The sequence below is a fragment of the Branchiostoma lanceolatum genome, chromosome 11 (genome assembly GCF_035083965.1).
Source record: "Branchiostoma lanceolatum isolate klBraLanc5 chromosome 11, klBraLanc5.hap2, whole genome shotgun sequence".
Classification (NCBI taxonomy): domain Eukaryota; kingdom Metazoa; phylum Chordata; class Leptocardii; order Amphioxiformes; family Branchiostomatidae; genus Branchiostoma; species Branchiostoma lanceolatum.
Genome location: NC_089732.1, coordinates 8,723,361 through 8,742,686, shown reverse-complemented (window position 1 = coordinate 8,742,686; position 19,326 = coordinate 8,723,361). Strand labels below are relative to the sequence as shown.

Here is a 19,326-nt window from a genome sequence, read left to right as displayed (position 1 = left end):
TCCCATTTCTCCAATGATATGTGGAGTCGTTTCCGCGTAAAAGGAAGGCCCCTTATTTGACTTAAAATCCTATCGTTTCTACCCCACACGAACTTTGCTATCATACAAACACAAAAATAAATCTGACCCTAGCTTTCCGATGGGTCTTTTTCTATACAAGTGATGAGGAAGAACACTTTTCATATTTCAGATTAGTTCCACAATTATTGATGAAGAATTCAAAACATACGACGTAAACTCGACAAAATACATCTACACATATTTCCTATTTTTTCTGCCATACGTTAGGTAAACAGCTAATTTCTATGCTGGATAGAATTATTACTAGTACGAACAGACCACGCGTGTGCTTTTTTGGCAACGCCTTGGAGGTGGAGCCTTAAGCTGTGGTATTGCCATGGCGAAATAATGTTTCCAACGGTGTAGGGATCATATAAGGCGCAGCCGAGTAACACTAAAAATTGACTTATTGCATTCATTTCATTCATTGTGTTTATTGGGAATTTGGGATAGAAGCCTGTTATGCGCATTGTGTATATTGCTGTGCAATCCAAAGCTTACAGCTACAGCACCTAGTTCCATTATTGCAGTTTGCACATATTGGATGGTTGTCTCTTTGAGCGAGCGTAGTCCAAGATTACACACATTATTCCTTGTGTTCTTTCCCACTTACTCATATAACTACACAGATGGACAAAACAAAAAGGAAACAGAACAAAACACACAGATAAAGAAAGCAATTTTAACACCGACACAAAAAAATAAATAAAAGACGTAAATTTGCGACAGCCTTTCAAAAATCATTAGCTGATGTTCTAAAGCTGTTATGAGGTAAGTAAAATCAAAGCAATTTTGAAAATGAAATAAAATGAAATAAAATAAAAGCAATTCTGTTAGGTTACAGAAATTTCAACGTGGTGGTTTTCTATCTTAGCAACATATTTGACTCATTGACCACACTACCATTGGCTTTTGAAAATTGTCGTATCTGTAATAGACCCTGCTAGACATCCATGTACGTTCTTGTCTGACTCATCACAGAGGGACTGCCGCCATAACCGGATGTACTCGTCGTTCCCGGGGTACTTCTGTTTCCGGTGAAGCCGCTGCTGCTGCTGTAATTGGGTAGGCTGTTCAGGTAGGCCGGGTTGTAACCGGAAGCGGAAGTGGGGCCGTTGGGTTGTGAGTCGAGCTGGAAGTGGTTGTGCACCAAGGTGTTCTTGTGAATCGTCGGCAGCAACGTCGTCTTTTTCTCCTCCTGTCTTTGGTCGTATTTTGCCTGCAGCAAAAACATGAAAAACAGGAACATTGAGAAACATTTCTTCGCTTTAGATATAAGTAGTATATGAGTTGCACTGTAAAAAGTTTATAATCCTCGTGCATTTTGATAAACCGACTAACGCTTAACAAATACAATCTTGCATTTTCATCATTACCAAGAAGGGAGAAGAAGCCAAACATATATGCCAGTCTACGATACTCGTACCGATATGTGCATGTTTGTAAACATGTCTTTGTTGTGACCTGTACGTAGCCAAGTTGGGAAAAATTACAACAAAGATCTTCATTCATGATCATTCATTAGACGTCAGATTTTCATCTCGTCAACGCATAGAAAAAATACACCGTCAACTATTAAGCATCTATCCAACTGTCCACAATGATTTGGGACAACATTTTCCTCACAAGTTGACACAAGACAGCTGAGGTTCGTACGACGCTTTCACGACTGTACCAAAAATGCCCAACTTACTGTCGTAGACCAATCGTACGATGAATACGACCGGGCCCTAGCTTCTAAGCTTGTTGGCGGACAAGCATAACTCTCAAGAGATAAACAATTTAGTTCCTAACTTTACAAGACGCGAGAAGGCGGGGTATATAAGACGTGTTGTGAGACGGGCCCCTCGGCTCGGTGTCACATTAGTTGACAGCCGTCTCTTGTACTTTGTTTGAGACGCAAACATGTAACTGTCACCCTGGAAAAACACCGGCGTGTCTGTCTGCACTCAGTCGGATCCGATGTTTAGGCGTAGGCAGTGCGGAGATAGTTAGATTCACATACAGATATAACCATCAAAATGCACTCTTCGGAGTTCAGTAATTGTGAAGATTCGTGAATTGACTTTGTACGTAATAGAAGGCTCAGTTTAAAATTTGTGCACCATGTTTTGGACTATTTCTAGAATATATGTATCCCTGGGTGGAGATTTAAACAGACGGCTATCAGTAAGAAAATCTCACACCGCCTGACTGAGAACAAATATTCCCTGGCTTGAGTCTAGTGTAGGTTTTTCACAGTCTGCCTATTTGCGTTATTTTTCGAGCACAATTTCGTTCTTTCCAGCCCTCGGTCCACCTCTAAAGAGAAAGACCATTGCACAAAGCGCCCCTTTCAGTGGACTCAGCCCTTGTGGCCGGGTCGGATGAAGCTAAACACAGTCCGGACCGTTTCCTAACCCATTGTGCGGTCGGTTTACCCAAGATTTATTCCCAATCCCCGAACCCAAGCCAAAAATGTAGCCAGGGCGCCATCAGGGATTTGTCTTAGCCTCGAACACGGCATCCTGAAAGGCTACTACATTGTCCAACTCTCACAATTACAGTATACGTAACGTAGGGAAAGCAAAAATCGCTTACCCGAACTATAAGCTACTAGTAGTAACCAGCCTTCTCACTGGTCACCAATGTTTTAAGAAAAGAGTGTCTAAATTTCCAGGCTACGTTTCCACCGGACTTCCCCAATGCCGTATGAACAGTAAAGATCAGTCCAAATAAGGTCAATAATTGGCGAACAGATAGTCAACTTGATTGCCAACTTGTAATACTAAGTCTAAGGTTCCCTAGGTCTTCTATCAAATCATCCACATCCACTTGGCGAACTTCGAATTTCTTGTAGTTTTTTCATCAGCCAAAGGAGTCTGGTGCAAGACTACCTCTCCGCTAATTGGTGGGCGGAGCAGAGCCAATATTTACCGAACAGCAATCGTACACTCGATAAGGTGGCGGGCGGGACACTCATGTCTATTTACCGGGGAGAGGGCTAAGAACACAAGTGTTTTGACGGCAAGGGGTGATAGCGTTTCTTCAAGAAAGGGGAGAATTAGCATGTTTTGATTGACAATTTAGATAAATGAGAGAGATTAAAGAAATACGAGTTGTAGAGAGGAACATGAGTGGGCTTGTTTAATCAGTTTAGGAAGGAACGCTCTTTTTGTTTTGTTTTTGCAAATGTTTATCAAAAGTGAAAGAAAGCAAGTCTTCAATTCTAAACATAGAGTGATCTGAATGGTAATATTAGAGATTTTCTTTAATGAGTTAGTGATACCAAAACATGCTTTACATTAAATCATACGGCTTCGCCTTTCTTAAGTGTTCAAATTGAGATAGCATCACTATAGGACAGTATAGACAGAAAAGCCTAAACCCTGTAAAGTTTATGAAGACATGTGTCACATTGATTTAAACTGTGGAAGGTTATATGTACTTTTGCAACATGATGATGTCCCTAGTTGTAAGTAAATACGTTAAAGATTCGGGGGCTTGAATTTGTCGTTTACGTCGCAGGACTGCGTTTTCGCACGGATTTTTATATCGTGTTCCAAGTTTGGATGGTTTGAGAATGTAAGTCCGCCGTAAAGTTTACGGACCGGTCGCTAGGCAACGCCACGTCCGTTCCCCGCCGTCCGACCAGTCTGTGCCGAGAGATGGTAGGAAGGCTCGTCCATGACTGGGAGCGTTGTGGAAAAATCTGGCGGTGTCGCCGGCTTGTCGCCAGCCCGCTCTCTCAGCCCGCAACCGCAGGAAGCCCCGCCGGTTTACGGGATATGGAGCGGAAAGCTGAAATCCAGATTGGCACAGCCGCGTAACTCTACTCCGAATTCCTACCCTAGTAATCCGCTTTTCAGCCCTATCTCCCTCCCCGCCAGCGAATCCCCCTTCCGAACTAAAAGGCTAAGTGGTCCAGTTCCCTCTTACAGAGTAGGACATAAGTACTATACAAGAGATCCCCGTCTGTGCAGTTACAAGTCGTAGAAAATATGTCTACCTACAGACGGAAGTGATCACTGCCTATCTGTTGGTCAATAAGAGCAGGTTGTTTGTGGTAGGGAGAACTCTTGGCTTCCCACGTGGCGCAGACAAACGGGAGTTTTAACAGCGAAGTTTGCTTAAAACCTAAGCAGTTTGTACACAGATTAAAACCTCAACCCACAACCAACTTTTTGAGAGAAAAAGCTGGAGCTTGTTTGGTCAAGTCGTTATCCCCGGACAATCGAACAAGTCGGTTCACGCCTAACGCGTGTCTATAGCTGCCAGAAGCAATTAGAACGATAGAGGGTTCAACAACGTATTGTCCGTGCATTAAAGCAAGATGTTTGCCCGGGTAAAGAAACTAATGGACTTCTTAAAACACCGGTCTCAACATCTTCAAGCTGTTCATAAACATTCTAAGAATAGGCGGCATCAACAGTGCTTTATTATAATAAACTTATCAAAAAAATGTAAACCATTTGGGATTTTCAAATACTTTTCATTAATGCTTCATTAAAGCAAGGTGTTTGTCCGGGTAAAGAAACTAATGGACTTCTTAAAACACCGGTCTCAACGTCTTCAAGCTGTTCATAAACATTCTAAGAATAGACGACATCAACATTGTTTTATCTATAATAAAAACGTACATCATTTCAGATTTTGAAATACTTTTCATTAGTGCTCCTGTATTCGTGATATTTACAACGCAAAAAAGTGTGTAACTTATTTGAGATTTTGGAATACTTTTCATTAATGCTCCTGTATTAGCGATATATGCAACGCAAAAAAAGCGTTACCAATTGATAACTATACGAAGCTCGAATCTTACATGTCAACTTAGCATAACTACGCATATGATGTTTTCAAAGGCCATTTCATAAAAGCTATAGAACAGATTACATAAGGTAAGATTTGTCTTCTTTGTGTACCAAAAATCTAAGAAACAAGAAGGAAACCAACAATTCAAGCAATTGAAGTTCCTAACATTCATAAAATTCTAACTTTTTGCCTTTTATTTTCTTTCCCGGAGAACAATCTAGTACTGACAGGAAAACAGAGCAAAATGACGTCTGTGAAAAATGGCGTCCATTCTTTGTGCTCTGAACAGCGAGACCAAATATCCTGTCCTTTGTACCGGAGCGCATCGCTGGTTTCTTGGTCATGTTCACCCTTGTTTTCAAACAAAGCATATCCGAACAATACATAGTCTCTGCGTCACTTGCAGCCCGAATGTAGGTTGATGAAATACAGGTTGATAAAATAATTTCGTTCGGTCTTTATGCTATCTGCTCTGGTTTTCTTGTCAGTTGGTAACATTTACAGATAACATTCTCCCTGTTGAGGTAGCATTTTGGCACAAAATTTGCATTGGTTACAGGGTTAGGCAGCAGGGCGAAGGTTAAAGAAACACGCACAACGCATATTGATAATACTGCGACTACCTAGCATGTGATATTTGAATTTAACGTATATCAGTAACTTTCCCAAAACGGGCAATGCATCTGAGACTGATTATTTGCTGGAGTTTAAGGTTCAGGTTTTTACCGAACATAACCATGAAGATAGCGTACATAGTACCACCTACGGTACAGTAGATACAACATGCGATCTTCCAACAAATATTTGGGGTGACACAAAGATCGCAATCTCGACAGTAGCGACCATTTCTTAAGATCACATCGCTACGTCTTCTCGAGGACTTGAGCAAACTGTTGTTTCTTGAGTGTTGGGGCGCCCAAGGGGTGGCTCTTAAGGTGACGTCTTTACGGTCAGCGCAAGAACTATGGGCACATTCCTGTCTTAAGAGCGTCGGTCGCTTCTAGATCTTGTTAAAGCTTCTCAAGTTTTTGGTGTACCTACATGTGGGATAATACAGCAGATACATGCTCATTCGTGTGAGTGAGCGTAAGGGAGACGGGTTCCTTGGAATGCAGGCGCTCCTTGGAGGAAAGTGAAAGTGTTTTCATTGTGTCTTACGGTTGTTTTCAGCCCGTTTCATCCGTCAGGTTGGACAGACCATTTGTCAAACCGTCCCGGGCCGCTCTATAGCAGTAGAACCGGCGGCGCCACGCGCGGTCAGATCGGGTGTTACAGAGAGAAGCCGCCGGGACTTCTCGTAGCTGACCCGCGGGGGGACGGTCAGGTGCTCCCGAAAGGCTGTTGCCTTGAAGCGGCGCGAAAGGCGCGCCCAAACGTGGAGCGGACATGACACGGCGTTTTGTGCTTTTGCAGCCTGGCTTGACGTGTGCGTCAGCGCGAGTGCGTAAGGGGGACATTATATGCAAGATGGTATCAGTACGGCGGCGGGAAATGTGCCCCGGTGTACCGCCGACAACCCCGGGGCTCGTGCGGGGTACAGCCCCGTTCTCACTGGACCCGCGACACGTCGGCGACCTCGCTGCGACATTGGACAGAGCGCTCAACGAATTTCATCAATAAAAAAACGAATCTTTTTTCGCTTTGAGTTTTTTTTGCTGTCTTATTAGTAATACTTGAATGTTTTGTATGATATTCCCATTATAAAGTCAAGGGTAACACAAATCCAATTTAGGACGCAGTGAGGTCGCCAAAGTGTCGCGGGTCCAGTGAGAAAGGTTCCGACTGCACGGTGTACTAGTATATCGACAGTGCATGCCAGTGGTGTCGGCAATACTGTACTAGAGCTTTTACAAATACACGCTGTCAAAATATGGAGCAGTAAGAAATAAATCATCGCTTCTAACGAGTTTTTCTTGCCGACAGCCACAACAATAACAAAGCACTTATGACACATGTAAAATATTGTTGGGTCAGAGACACATGGGGACGTCATTTTCCCGACATAATTCTTAGGAGCTTGAAGAAATAAAAAAAGCAGATAGCAAAATAGCCAGAGTTACTCCTAGAAAAATACGGTCGTCCCTCTATCTTATATCATTTTCTGTTCGGTTCAAGTCTACGTGTGTTGTTAACACATGTTGTGGGTTTAGATATCAGACATATATACAATCTGACAAGGAAGTGAGTTAGAACTAGCAATGAAATCGTCCTGTTTGTTCAGACAAAACACTTTGTTGACAAAAATTAGTCAAAACACCGCAGCCAATTTCTAACGTTCGCTGTATTTACCTAAAAAGACGAGTAAACGTTGGAACACAATACACTTACGCACATCCTGCGGTTACACTTAACAAGGTCAAGGGAAGACGTTTAGGAGACAAAAGAAATGACAAGAATAGAGAAGAAGGGACGACGTGTTGAACAGGACGTAAACAACAGGAAGTTTTGCCTTGTTACAGGATAGTCGTATGTTACATTCCTCCTGTGCAAAATCACTGGGAAAACATGCCGCCACAACCGCAGCTGTGTTTTTAACCGGTAATTTTTCAACCACAGGTAAACGTTAGGCCGGATATTACTAGTGACACATACTGGAGAAAAATGCAATCGTAGAGAGAAATGTTGTTTCCTTATTATCAATTGATAAGCTAATCTTACCAACATGATGCTAAAATGTATATTATATCATGATACTATATGATTATACTTATGACTTCAGAGGGGTCACGAATAGATATTTGGAAAGTGTATTTCTATGTACAATAAGCCATTGAAGGAGACTTTAAAATACGTATGTAAACATAGGGACACAAGAGCAAAAAGTTTCTTCTGTGTTTTGGAAATATATATCAATTCAATTTTAGCCTGCCGATTACTACTCTTTTCCCTGGTCGTGAAAGAAAGACAGACGACTATGTACAGTATATACAGGTTTAATGTAGCGGAGAAATTCCTTGCTCTTTTCGACAAGTGAAAACTGCGTGCTGCAAGCTCAAAACGTTGTCTCCAAACCCCCTTTCGCCGCCACACGCACTACTTCACTGTCCGAGAATGTTAAGTAAGAACGACAGCCGACAACTCCCGTCTCTGGGAAAACGGACTTCTGAGAGTCCGGGAAGAAAAGCCTCACTGTTGGCACTTGAAGACGAGATTTTAAGAGATAACGGCGACAAACTTGGGCCTGAGCGTTATCTCTTCATCTGTTAAGGGAAAGTGACTCGCATGGTTAAGAGTTTTTTTGGTCTTTTTGAAGATAAGACGGCGTTTAAGGGCGTAGACGCGCTCTGTCCGCACCTCAGCGGTTTCCTAACATCTTTTCAGGACCATTATTCCATCAGCCTATACGGTTTGATGCAAAAGTATTTACACTAGGGTTGCGATCGCGCTGCGACCTAAAAGTTGACAGAACTCTCATGGATAAAAAAAAACAATGTTTGTGCTTTGTGTGTCTTTTCAGTCATACTTTTACATTTTGCATGGTATTCAAATTAAGGGTCACACAAATCCTATTTTGTCGTCTGTCGGGCGATTGTCGTCTAGTGGAATGGGGGATAGCACGGTGTTTAAAGACGTAGACGCGCTCCGCGACCAAAATTTGATAGAGCGGTGTTATTGAACATTTTTTTTACCCTTTTTTTCTTCTTTTCGTCTTTTCAGTCGTACTTTCACATCTAGCATGATATTCCAATTATGAAATCAAGGGTTACACAAATCCAATTTAGGTCGAAGCGAGGTCTCAGTGCGATCGCCGTCTAGTGGATTGGGGCCTTTATATACCCTATAACGTTATGTCTGAATTTGTCGTCAGCGCCAGATACTTGTGCTGGTACGCTCGATGGGGTAGATATATCTCCTGTTGAACATGTTAACGAAATGTACCATCCAAACCTCATATAACAACTTAAGTTCAAGGAAAAATATTAGCTTTTAATACCGACACGACACCAATAAGGTCGCATAAGCAGCGAACGTTTTGATATTTAAAAACGGTCTATGTAACGGATCTTTTCTGAGAGCCCACTGTGCAACAAAAAAACTAATTACAAAATTTCTCGAACGTTCTTCTATATCTAACACGCTGTTCTTCACAACAATTTAGCCAAGACAAGGAAAAAATTCCTCGAACAAAATAAGATAAAGTTTTCGCTCCCGTTTTGTTCAACGCCATGAGAAACAAATTAAACACAGCCGCACGATTCGCAACTTCTTTCAGATCAACTCGTGCTTCGCGTCTAAGAATGCTGGCATCTAAGACATCTCTTAAAAATTCCGATGTGAGATAGATAACAACAGGTTTGACCGATGTTTCTTTAAGAGACACTTGTCCTAGAAGCTATACCAACACCGTGGAGAGTTCTGTGACGTTGCGACATGGTTACTGCAAACTTCAGAACGTTTTAAGAACTAAGCAACCTTAGAGAAGTAACGAAATATTCAGTCAATAGTATCTGCATAACACCACAACATTCAAGCAACCGCAAGAGATGGAACTGTGAAAATGTTATTCTATGTTAGCATATCTAGATTGCAGATATATTTTCCAGCCTATATTTGCAACTTTGCACCTATTGTGTTCATGAAATGCACGTGAATCTTTCGTCATTTGTTCAAAAATCGAATAAGTTATGACGCGATTTTTTACAAAACAAAATCTTTCAAACTTGCAATTTTAGTTTTCTGTTATCTATTCGAAATATATACCATAGAATATGACTATTACTATAGAATATTACCAATCCAATTCTAAGCTGTTTTGTCTAAAGCCTGAGAATATTGACAGCCGGGGCGTCACTCCATAGACATTGACCACCAGGAAGATAAAATCTTCCACGAACTCCTTTTGATAGAAACGAGAATTAACAGGCGGTTTTGATACTTCAACGGTATCGTTCAAAACCTAGCGAAATACAGCATAGTAATACATGTGTATTCTAATACAAACGAATTCTCTTTAAAAGATTTTAGGAAAACTGAGATGTAAGCCTTAACCTGCAAAATAATACATCTGTCCGTGAGATATGATGTTCATTTACTGACATGTTTGTTTTTATTAATCAAAATAAAACGAATCCAAAAAAAGTCCGTAAAGAGAAAACTGGCGACGCTCGTTAAGAGAAGTTTGCAATTGAAAAAAAACGTCGCAGCACTTGCAAGACGTACCAAAAGAGAAAATATGTCGAAAAGATTTTGTCAAAATATCCCTGGCACCGCATTACTTTGTAGATTATAGCCCATTTCCACTAGGGCGGCGACCTCATCGCGCTCTCTCTGGGGCCTCAAATATTTTTAACCTCTGTGTGTTTTAGTCATACTTTTACATTTTGCATGATATTCCAATCATGAAAGCAATGGTTACACAAATCCAACTTAGGTGCGCGCAGTGAACACCGTCTGGTGGAATGGGGACCTTAGTGGTTCGTCATTTCACCGTCGGCGCTCTTACACCAAGCGTGGTAGGGGTAGAGGGGCAGTCTCGCGCCACTGAAATGATAAGACAAGGGCTACAGACAAGAGGGAATCTTCCTCAAGACATCACCTTAAGACGTGTCCGATAATTAAGGCAGAACTAAATGGTCCAAATCTCTTCCTCCTTGAAGAAAAAAGGCAGGGAAACCGAACACTAATTGGGTGGGCGGGGCTAGTGTTAACCAAATCAAAACTGATTCATATGTGATCTCCTATCCTAAACTTCCTTCTTTCCTCCATCCATCCATCCTTTTTTCTTTCTTTCGTTCATTCGTTCTGTTGATCATTCATTCGTCCCAACATTTTTGGGACAGAGAGCTGCACCTGTCTTGTTTCCTGGGACCGAGAGCTGCTCCTGTTCCCAGGGCAGTTCGTGCAGCTGATAAGATGCCCGGTGATAAGGGCCGCTGATGACAGACATGTTACTGCCCACAGATTTACAGAAACCCGAGCTCAAGTGGACACACCTACGTAACACACCCTCTGGGAACACTTGTCAAGACACCGTAATCTTGTTTTCTTTAGAAAATGATTTTCAAGGAATACGTTTGTTGCTATACAGATAAAGACACATAACTATAACGAAGGTTAAATAGGAGAATCACTGTAAAAATAACAAAGGTATAATAGAAACATGTACAAAGTCTTCAATTAGTTTTAAGTGATTCTTAATGCATGGCATAATCAGACACTTACCTTTAATAAACTGAAGTAGCCATTTGGCACCACATTCTATATCTTTAAAACACTGAATAGAGATCTAGTATAACATTGGGCTTTTGTTGCTTTTAAATCTTATAAAAATCTCCCAAAGTTTCTGATTTGTAGTGATAGACACACAAATTGTATGCATGGCATCATATGGACCCCAAATGTATGACATATGATTACGAAAACAAGAATGTCTGCCTGAAAATGCACAAGAATTAAAATTCTAAAATGAGATGTTGAAAGAAAATGAATGCATGTGTTCATGTGATCTCTGGTATCGAGGCTGTGTGGCCTGAGACCGAATACAAGATGACCACGTAATGCATGTTTGCACAGGCTAATACCTGGGGCTCAAATTAATTGATTACTTCAATTTCTAAATACCTCCTTTCAAACCCTTTCCCACAAAGATGTCAAAGGGATGTCTACCTTTTTTCTGTACGTTTCCATAGAGGTTTGATCCCCCCTCACTAAAACACTCACACTATCCCTGTAATTAAAAGTGATAAAAAATTGTTTTTTTTCGAACATATTAAACTACAATAAATTATTGTATAAATGCTAGGAAAATAATCATGTAAACTATGGGACACAAAAATTTGCTTTTCCAATTATGAAAAACTAAGAAACCATCTTCTTGTGAGGAGAAAAAATCTGCAGGACTTTGGACCATCTCCTGATGACCCTTAACCCGTAATCTCCCGCGGTGTCAGTAGTGTCGTTGTTTACTTACAGATTTACCGTGTCTGCCGTGGATAAAGGTACTACAGAAGCTGGCTTATCTCTACTGGCGCCAGCAGGAATGGCAGTAAGGCAATACTGGACGTTTCCAGTCACCTCAGCACAGGGTGTATTCATGTGACTTTTTTTTTAGTACATGGATTATTTTATTGCTCAACAATTACATTGGTAACAATGTATGGCAATGTACAGAAAACATAAGTTACAATACTTTGGTCTGTCATGTGCACATCAAAAAGACGGAATTGGTAAATTTTTAGCAGAAAAGGAATTGTTCTTATTCAAGAGGAAAAGCTGGCAACTTCAGGTATTGCTATAAAGTACTGTCTTCCTGTCCTGTCCAGGAGAGGAAAAAGAATGTAGGAAACAGATACAAAACTCTACTACATGTACCTTGGAATTGCATGTAACAGTATGAAAGTAGAGTTAGGATGGCAAACTCTACATTTTATTGTTAATGAAAGATAACATTTAATAACATGTACCATACAATTGAAATTGATGTTTAAGAGACCTGGAAATGGTACACAAACTAAGGCAACAACACTTTGCAACCTGATTTTGGTCCCAGGTTGCTCACAGGACAAACTGTAAAGAAAACCCACCACACCCCAGCAACAGTTTCATCACAACTGTTTCCTGGTACAGTGTAGATACAGCTGTCCACGGGCTGGGCCCTACCCTCACACACACAGACATTCCCATGACGAACAACTGTCTTATAAGTAGCTAACAACATAAACATGATGATGCTGTTCTTCATTGTCTGGGACACAAGCTTGATTTTGTGGGAACCTCATTCTCTGGGAACCTCAAATCCAATGCAAAAACAGCTTATTGTGCAATGGACATTGAGATATAGGTTCCCATTTTCTATAACCTGTTGCTGATGTTGACAAACTTGTCAATCATTCATTCATCCATCCATTCCTTTATTCATTTATTCAATCGTTCAATCCCTTCTTTTGGAATCTTACATTGCTTTGATGACAATGGGCTATGCATTAGATATCATCAGGAATGGAAAATGATCACATTCTATTCTCCACATAGACTGTGCATACATGTACATGTAGTAGACCTTGTTTACCTTCATGTAAATCTTATTGAAATCATACTGCTTAATGCGTTAACATCCAGTAGCCGTGAAATAATCTCTAATTACATGTATATCATAACCTCAAACATAGTACAATGTCATAACAATTATATATTTTTTGCACTTGCAATACATCAAAACAAAAGAGGCACAATGACTAATTTAGAAACTGCAACATGTCACACATGTATATGATCCATAACAGGGTATTTCATCCACTTTGAATCTGCTAGATATCTGTGTACCAGTTTTGCATATACACTTACAAACACAGACACACACACAGCATTGGGAAGCAATTTAAGGGACTATGGCTACAGACCACCAAGCAATGTTTTTCTCCATTCATGAAATGCTTGGTTTTGATAGCTTTTGTACAGTAGCAGTTGAGAGAATTTGATGACTACTTTCTGCAGAGCTTACCCGTGTAAAGAAAAAAAGTACAAAAGTAGAAAAAAACAATTTTGACTCACCTTGTTGTATGCAAGAACTCCTAGAACAGCCACAAACATCCCCAACACGTTGGTAGAGGTGACAGGGTTTTTCAGTGTGATAAGGGAGACTGCGATAACCAGGATTCGCTTTGTCGCATTCGCGACCGAGTAGCTGAGCGGACTGACAATGGAGATCACCGTGAACGCCACGATATTCTGCGCGAAGTTGCAGAAGCCGCTAACGACGAGCAGCCCCAGGATTCGAACCCAGAACCACTGATCTTGGTCGGCCTGAGGTAGAAACAAAACACAAAGTGCTGTTATTTTCTCACATACAACAGCCTAGATGTGTTATCTTTTACCTGTTAGTACAGAAGACAATCAGTACAGTACATCGGCAGCAGGAACCTCAGGTTCCTTGTAACTAAACATTTGGTCCTTTAAGATGACGTTACTTCTCCAGGTAAATACGTTATCTCAAGGATCTTAAACACAAATATTGTAATAATTTGTAGATAAAGTGTTTTGGGGTCTCTAAATGTTTTCTTTCTGTAGTTTCACATACATGTACATTTGTACTAGTTCTTCTGTGCTTACCAACAAGGTACGCCCTTGGCAATAGTTTTTGGCTAGTTGTGCACTCTCCTTGCTCTATGTTAAACTGCAGACAAACCAATGAAATGAAAGAAACAGATAAAGACATTAGCTGGCAGGGATGCCGACTTACACCGTTGATTGCACTGGGAAGTTACGGATGTTCTGCCCCTGTGTTAGTCCATTATATTAACCAGATTGTCTGGCCATGCATATATAAACCTCTTAGTCTTACAAATGTATTTCTGATCTGAACACCGTTCAACATTGTACAAGAAATCAAAACAAAAGCAGTGACAGAAATAAGACAATCATCTTTTTGCAGTGAACAGCAGGCATGTATGCTACAAAGTTATAGTACAGCAATATGAAAGGAAAAAGAAAACTTTTCTGAGAAACCACAATTGTTTGCAGTGACAACAAAAGACACAGCATGCGGGCTGGAAATGTTGACAGTGGGGTTAGGAGTTCCCCTCCCTAAAACCCAGGGCAACTCAAACAGGACCGGGATATCAGTGGGCAGCCTAGTACACAATCATGGACCTTACAAAAACAAACCTTAACCTTCTCAGGCCAAGTTTGGACAGTCTATAGTGGTTAGCTCACACATAGGGAGACCCAGGCACTCAGGAATGGCACATTTAGATATTGGATGTTTCAGCCCTTCACCAACTCAGTCCATGGCTAATCAGACCAAATCAGCCTTGGTGAACTCAGTCCCAACCCTAACCCTAACCCTGGCCGAGTTGACCAAAACAGTGTAAATTGTCTATACATTGACAACTACTGTAAGTTGTAACAATAGTTGATGATCCATATTCGATATCAATCTGGACCGACCACTTACAACAAAATTAAAACCATGACTCTATCTTGACCAGATCTTAGAAATGATAGTCTAGGTTACTCCTGATCACCGCAGAAGAAGGACAAAACTCATTAGCAAAAAGGTGGACATAGATTGTTTTATGACCAGCAAGCAATTTTGTAAACTGCATGGGCCAGGAGAAAGATATTAGGTGAGAAAAAACTTTGTCAGAATTCATAAGAATTTGAGTATAGAGTAGGATGTCTAACACTCACAAGGTGTCTCTTTAAGTTAACCCTTCCTCAACTATAGAAGTCATAACCTATATAATTTGGTACCAAAATGGCTACCTAAGCAAAGAGAAGGTTAATAGAAGACTTAATCACTGCAAACGTCAAACACAGTCCTACACACCAACTACAGCTACAAACACATCTGCTACTTCCTTTAGGTAAAAACTGGGCGTACTTTCCAAAGACAGACTCTTCACACTTGCAATGTGGAAAACAAAGGCTCCTTCCTCCTCTAAGTGAATTGCCCATCCAATTAGCACTTGAGAAAATGATCTTGAGAGTCTCCATTTAGTGTCCCACCATTTTAGCACTTAGCACACTTGCCTTGTAACATGGGGGTGGGTTACCAGAGAATCATGTTATCTTAACACAGATGGCAGAAAATATTCTCTCTATGCACCAAAACCTGGCTGTATTTTCTTTTCCCCGCACAAGGCTAAAAGCATTGGAACAATATTGCATCCGTTGAGAGGCTTGGTCGGGCTTGGCCCCCCCTTAATGGAACGTATCAATTTTCAACGATGGCCTGTGCTACATGGCTTTTAGCAAGGGAGTGGATGCTTGGGGCTCTGTCTGCCCGGTAAATACGCCACTCCACGAGCTACAGGACTGTGGAAAAGTAAAGCTCGTGTTGGTTCTGCGCGTCTGAAGGGGCGTTGGGCCGCAGACCGTGCACGCTCCCCCCGAAAAAGGAGTCTACCCCTTTGCAGTACCGTGTAGTCACGTTCAGATAAGGCCGGGATGAAAGGCATTCCTGCTAAATGGAAAATGTCACTTTCGAAGCTCTTTCCACCGTACTTTGTACAGTATGGTAGCAGACAGAGTCTAACAATGGTCCCTTCAGACACATTTTGAAACTCGTAATATTTCTAAATTTTAGAATTGCTAGCCTAGAGCTACGCATTATGACAGTAATAGAAATACCATGGAATAGTGGGATGTATGACCTTTTAGATGTGCAAAACTTTACATGTACGTGTATGTCTTTGCAAGTATTAATTTGTTTTTCTATCAGTTCTTTCTGTGGCAGCATTTTCTCCATCCTATTTAAGCAAATGTTTTCTCTCGTACCTCTACGAAGTATCAGAAATTACACTGTTACCGGTATACAAATCAAAGAAGGTGCAAGTTGACAATTGAGGGCAGTTTTCATATTACTGCTGACAGAAGTTTTAGATATGGCCACAGGGCACCACTCCCTTTCAGTTCAAATGCTCTCACTAGGGGGAGCAGTTTACTGTGGTCAGTGTTTCAGTCAGTCAGTTGATTACCCACACTGTCACCCTAACAAGACAGAACTGTATGGCCAGCTGCTATTTCACATAGAGTTGCTAGGGGGAGCAAGTAACTTTGAAATAGTGAGTCAGTTCTTACCACCCACCAATGAAGTTAAACTAGTAGTAGTAGTAGTATCCAGTATTAGATTATACTGCTGCAGGGTTCCCTGACGCAGGGGTAGGCAGCAGTCGGTCAGTCTTCACACAGCGCCTCCAAGCGGCTCTGTCCAGCGGGTCCAAGTTGGTGAGGCCGCACTCTGTAATGTCCTTCTTAACACACTCAATCCAGGATTTCTTTGGTCTACCACGACCTCTGTTATTACAACTAAATAATTTTGCTGTATCATATGCTTCTGCTACCTTCCTCATGGCTACAATGGCTGGAGCTACTTCTTTGTTGTGTATAAGAGAACTGCAATATTCTATAATCTGCCGACCTGATGAAATAATTCACAGCTATAGTTACTAGCACAGCTAAATACCAAACTCTATTCTGACCAGAAAACACATTACCAAGAATGCTTGCAGTCTGTTACAGTTTTATGCCAAACTGCAAGGGGGAGCTGCTGCTTCAGCCATGGTAACTTACCAAACTTTCTTCTGTGAGGAACCTGCTGCCATCCATGAGGATCCAGATGGGGAGTAGGAAGAGTGTGGCCAGTTTTCCCAACACATGTAGGAGCCTTAAGTGGTGCATCCCTGTTTCCTTTAGTGCCTGAAGAGTTGGGAAAGAATGAACCACATGTTTTCAAACCAGCATATGCCAGTGCAGGTAAAATTGTGGAGTTGTGCAGTTATTTCTGATGTCGCCTAAGCTACACTCTCTCATACATGTATACTGGATACATAAGTCTACATAGATTTTACTCTGTTGTACTGATCATTAGCACCTATGCAATGAAATGATATAGAATCTAAATGTCTGCAGTTATGAGTGACTTTAATATGCTTTTTGACTTTCAGTTACACCTTTCATAGTATAATTGAAATATTCATTTACCAGTTCATTCTAGTAACACTGAAGAAGAGTAATGGATGTCACTCAAAACATCTGGAAGTAACATCTGTATCTTTTCCAGTTGTCTTCAGATATTGTTTACCTGGATGTCTAACATTCATCAACGTATAGAATCTTTTTTTAACAGCAGTTTCCAATTTGATCCATACTTCATAATCCTACTTTTTTTATACAGTGGTAAAAGGAACAATTATGGATTTCTAGCTTTTGATGTCGATATCTAAATCTATCTAGGCAAATGGTTGCTGTAATAAATCTCTTATAATGAGAAACAGAAATATTATTTAAGTAGGTACATTTGAGTGGTAAGTGGTAGTCATAAGTCCTTAACTATAGATTTTTCCCTGCCCCAAAGAATTATCAAGAATTTTTCCCTGACCCAAATAAGTAACAAATCCCCAACGTAAACTCACTTACCTTTTTGGAGAAAATATTTTGTAGAGCAAATGTGATTGTCGCCGATAGGGCACTAAGTAGACCAATCAGGTCGAAGGACAGCTCTGTTACCGTGGCAACCAGCACGCCCACAACAATGGGCATCAGTGAAAAATAGACCTGTGAGGGAAAGGTATAGTTTTATCAGTCGTTAATAATAATACCTAATGAAGATAATATAATACCTTGGTCAACAAGAGTGGACTGTATGTTCTACATGGGGATACAAATACTGTCATTGGAATTGGTAGGAATCATCTATCATATACATGTACTGTTAAAACATTTAACCTAAATGCATTTACAGTATATGATAAATGATTCGTCAGTGATTTAGTTTCAGTTCACAGTTACTGAGTAGGGAGAAAATGGAGTGTTCCCAATGGTTTGTTCTTTGTGGTTGAAACAAGGTGGTAGGTGCGCAGAAGACAGAAAAGGCATTTTTGCAGTGGTTTTAAGTTTGTAGCAATATATAGTGAAAAACTTGAAAATTAATCTACAGTATAGTTTTTAAATACGAGACAAGTGTAATTATCACTTCTTTAGTTGAACTAGAAGCATAGTTCTTCAGATGAAGCAAGAAAATAAATCATACGAACTTATTACACTATGTCACTGTAATAACATTAAACATTGCTCTACAAATGTCTAAAGACAGTGGTGAAAGAAATAGAGCCTAAAAGTAAACCCAGAACTTACCTTAGTTGTTTGCTTTTCTTTTGTTATTAGTCTGGATAGAATGACTGTAAATATGGGCATGGTAGCTTTCACTGGAAATAAAAAAACATTACAAGATTACTAAAATCACACTATTGAATCTATTTTATTATCATCTTATTACCATTATCTTATAAATTCAATATTCATATCAAAAAAATAATGTAGTGATTCAATATGTGAGTATAAGTGAGTGAGTGAGTCAAAGTACTGGGTCCACTAAAGCTCCTTAACATAACTTCTTTTTTAAGGTATTTTCCATCAGCTTATAAATAGGCAACAACCCCAAAACCTTTAAGTAGTCTGTTTAAAGTGTTGTCTGTTTCCAATGAGGTTTATAAGGGAACAGAACATATGGACATAGGTGCTTTTGACTTGTAAGTATTATAACTGTGTTAGATTCACTTGTGACTTCAGCAAACCTTACCTGTGTGTGCGTATGACACTGGCACCTTCCATATACTAACGTGAGCGGACACGGAAGCCCAGAACTTGCCCACCGCAAGCGGAACGATCATCCTCATATAGTAGCTTGACGCAACTGGTTTCTGTAGGGGGACCCGCCACATCCGCATGATGGGCCCCAGGTACATGCACACGGACAGCACGTGCATCATGGACACGGTGATCGGGTACGGGAAGTCATTCAGGAGCAGCTTATTGATCACATTACCGCCGGAACTGATCGTAAACCAGATGGAACACAAGAAAACGATGCGGACAGCCTGCCGGTACAGCTCCGTCTTCTCCCGGTCAACCATCTTGGATGCCCTAACCGCGCAGGTGCGGACGGCATCGGGCCCGCTGATTGGCTGAGCGGAGGGTATCCGGTTTCAGGATAGCCGACAACGTGGCTGACCCCGAGTGACCTGTTATGGTACA

The 19,326-nt window shown here is 40.8% G+C and overlaps 1 protein-coding gene across 1 annotated transcript; it reads right to left on the bottom strand.

Annotated features, from left to right (window-relative positions):
- Window positions 1–889: 889 nt before the first annotated feature.
- LOC136444504 (solute carrier family 35 member E1-like) lies at window positions 890–19,249 on the bottom strand. Its single transcript, XM_066442081.1, has 6 exons — window positions 18,872–19,249; window positions 18,427–18,497; window positions 17,710–17,847; window positions 16,864–16,989; window positions 13,342–13,593; window positions 890–1,279 (listed from the first exon to the last, which is right to left on the bottom strand). The coding sequence occupies exons 1-6, from the start codon at window positions 19,203–19,205 to the stop codon at window positions 1,004–1,006; spliced, it is 1,197 nt and encodes a 398-aa protein (XP_066298178.1). The 5' UTR covers window positions 19,206–19,249; the 3' UTR covers window positions 890–1,003.
- Window positions 19,250–19,326: the final 77 nt, after the last annotated feature.

Coding starts and splice junctions, on each gene's coding strand:
- LOC136444504 (XM_066442081.1), bottom strand. CDS start 19,205: ATGGTTGACCGGGAGAAGACGGAGCTGTACCGGCAGGCTGTCCGCATC. Junction 16,990..17,709: donor AAAATATTTTCTCCAAAAAG/GTAAGTGAGTTT, acceptor CCAACTCTTCAG/GCACTAAAGGAAACAGGGAT. Junction 13,594..16,863: donor TCCTCACAGAAGAAAGTTTG/GTAAGTTACCAT, acceptor TTTCTACCTCAG/GCCGACCAAGATCAGTGGTT.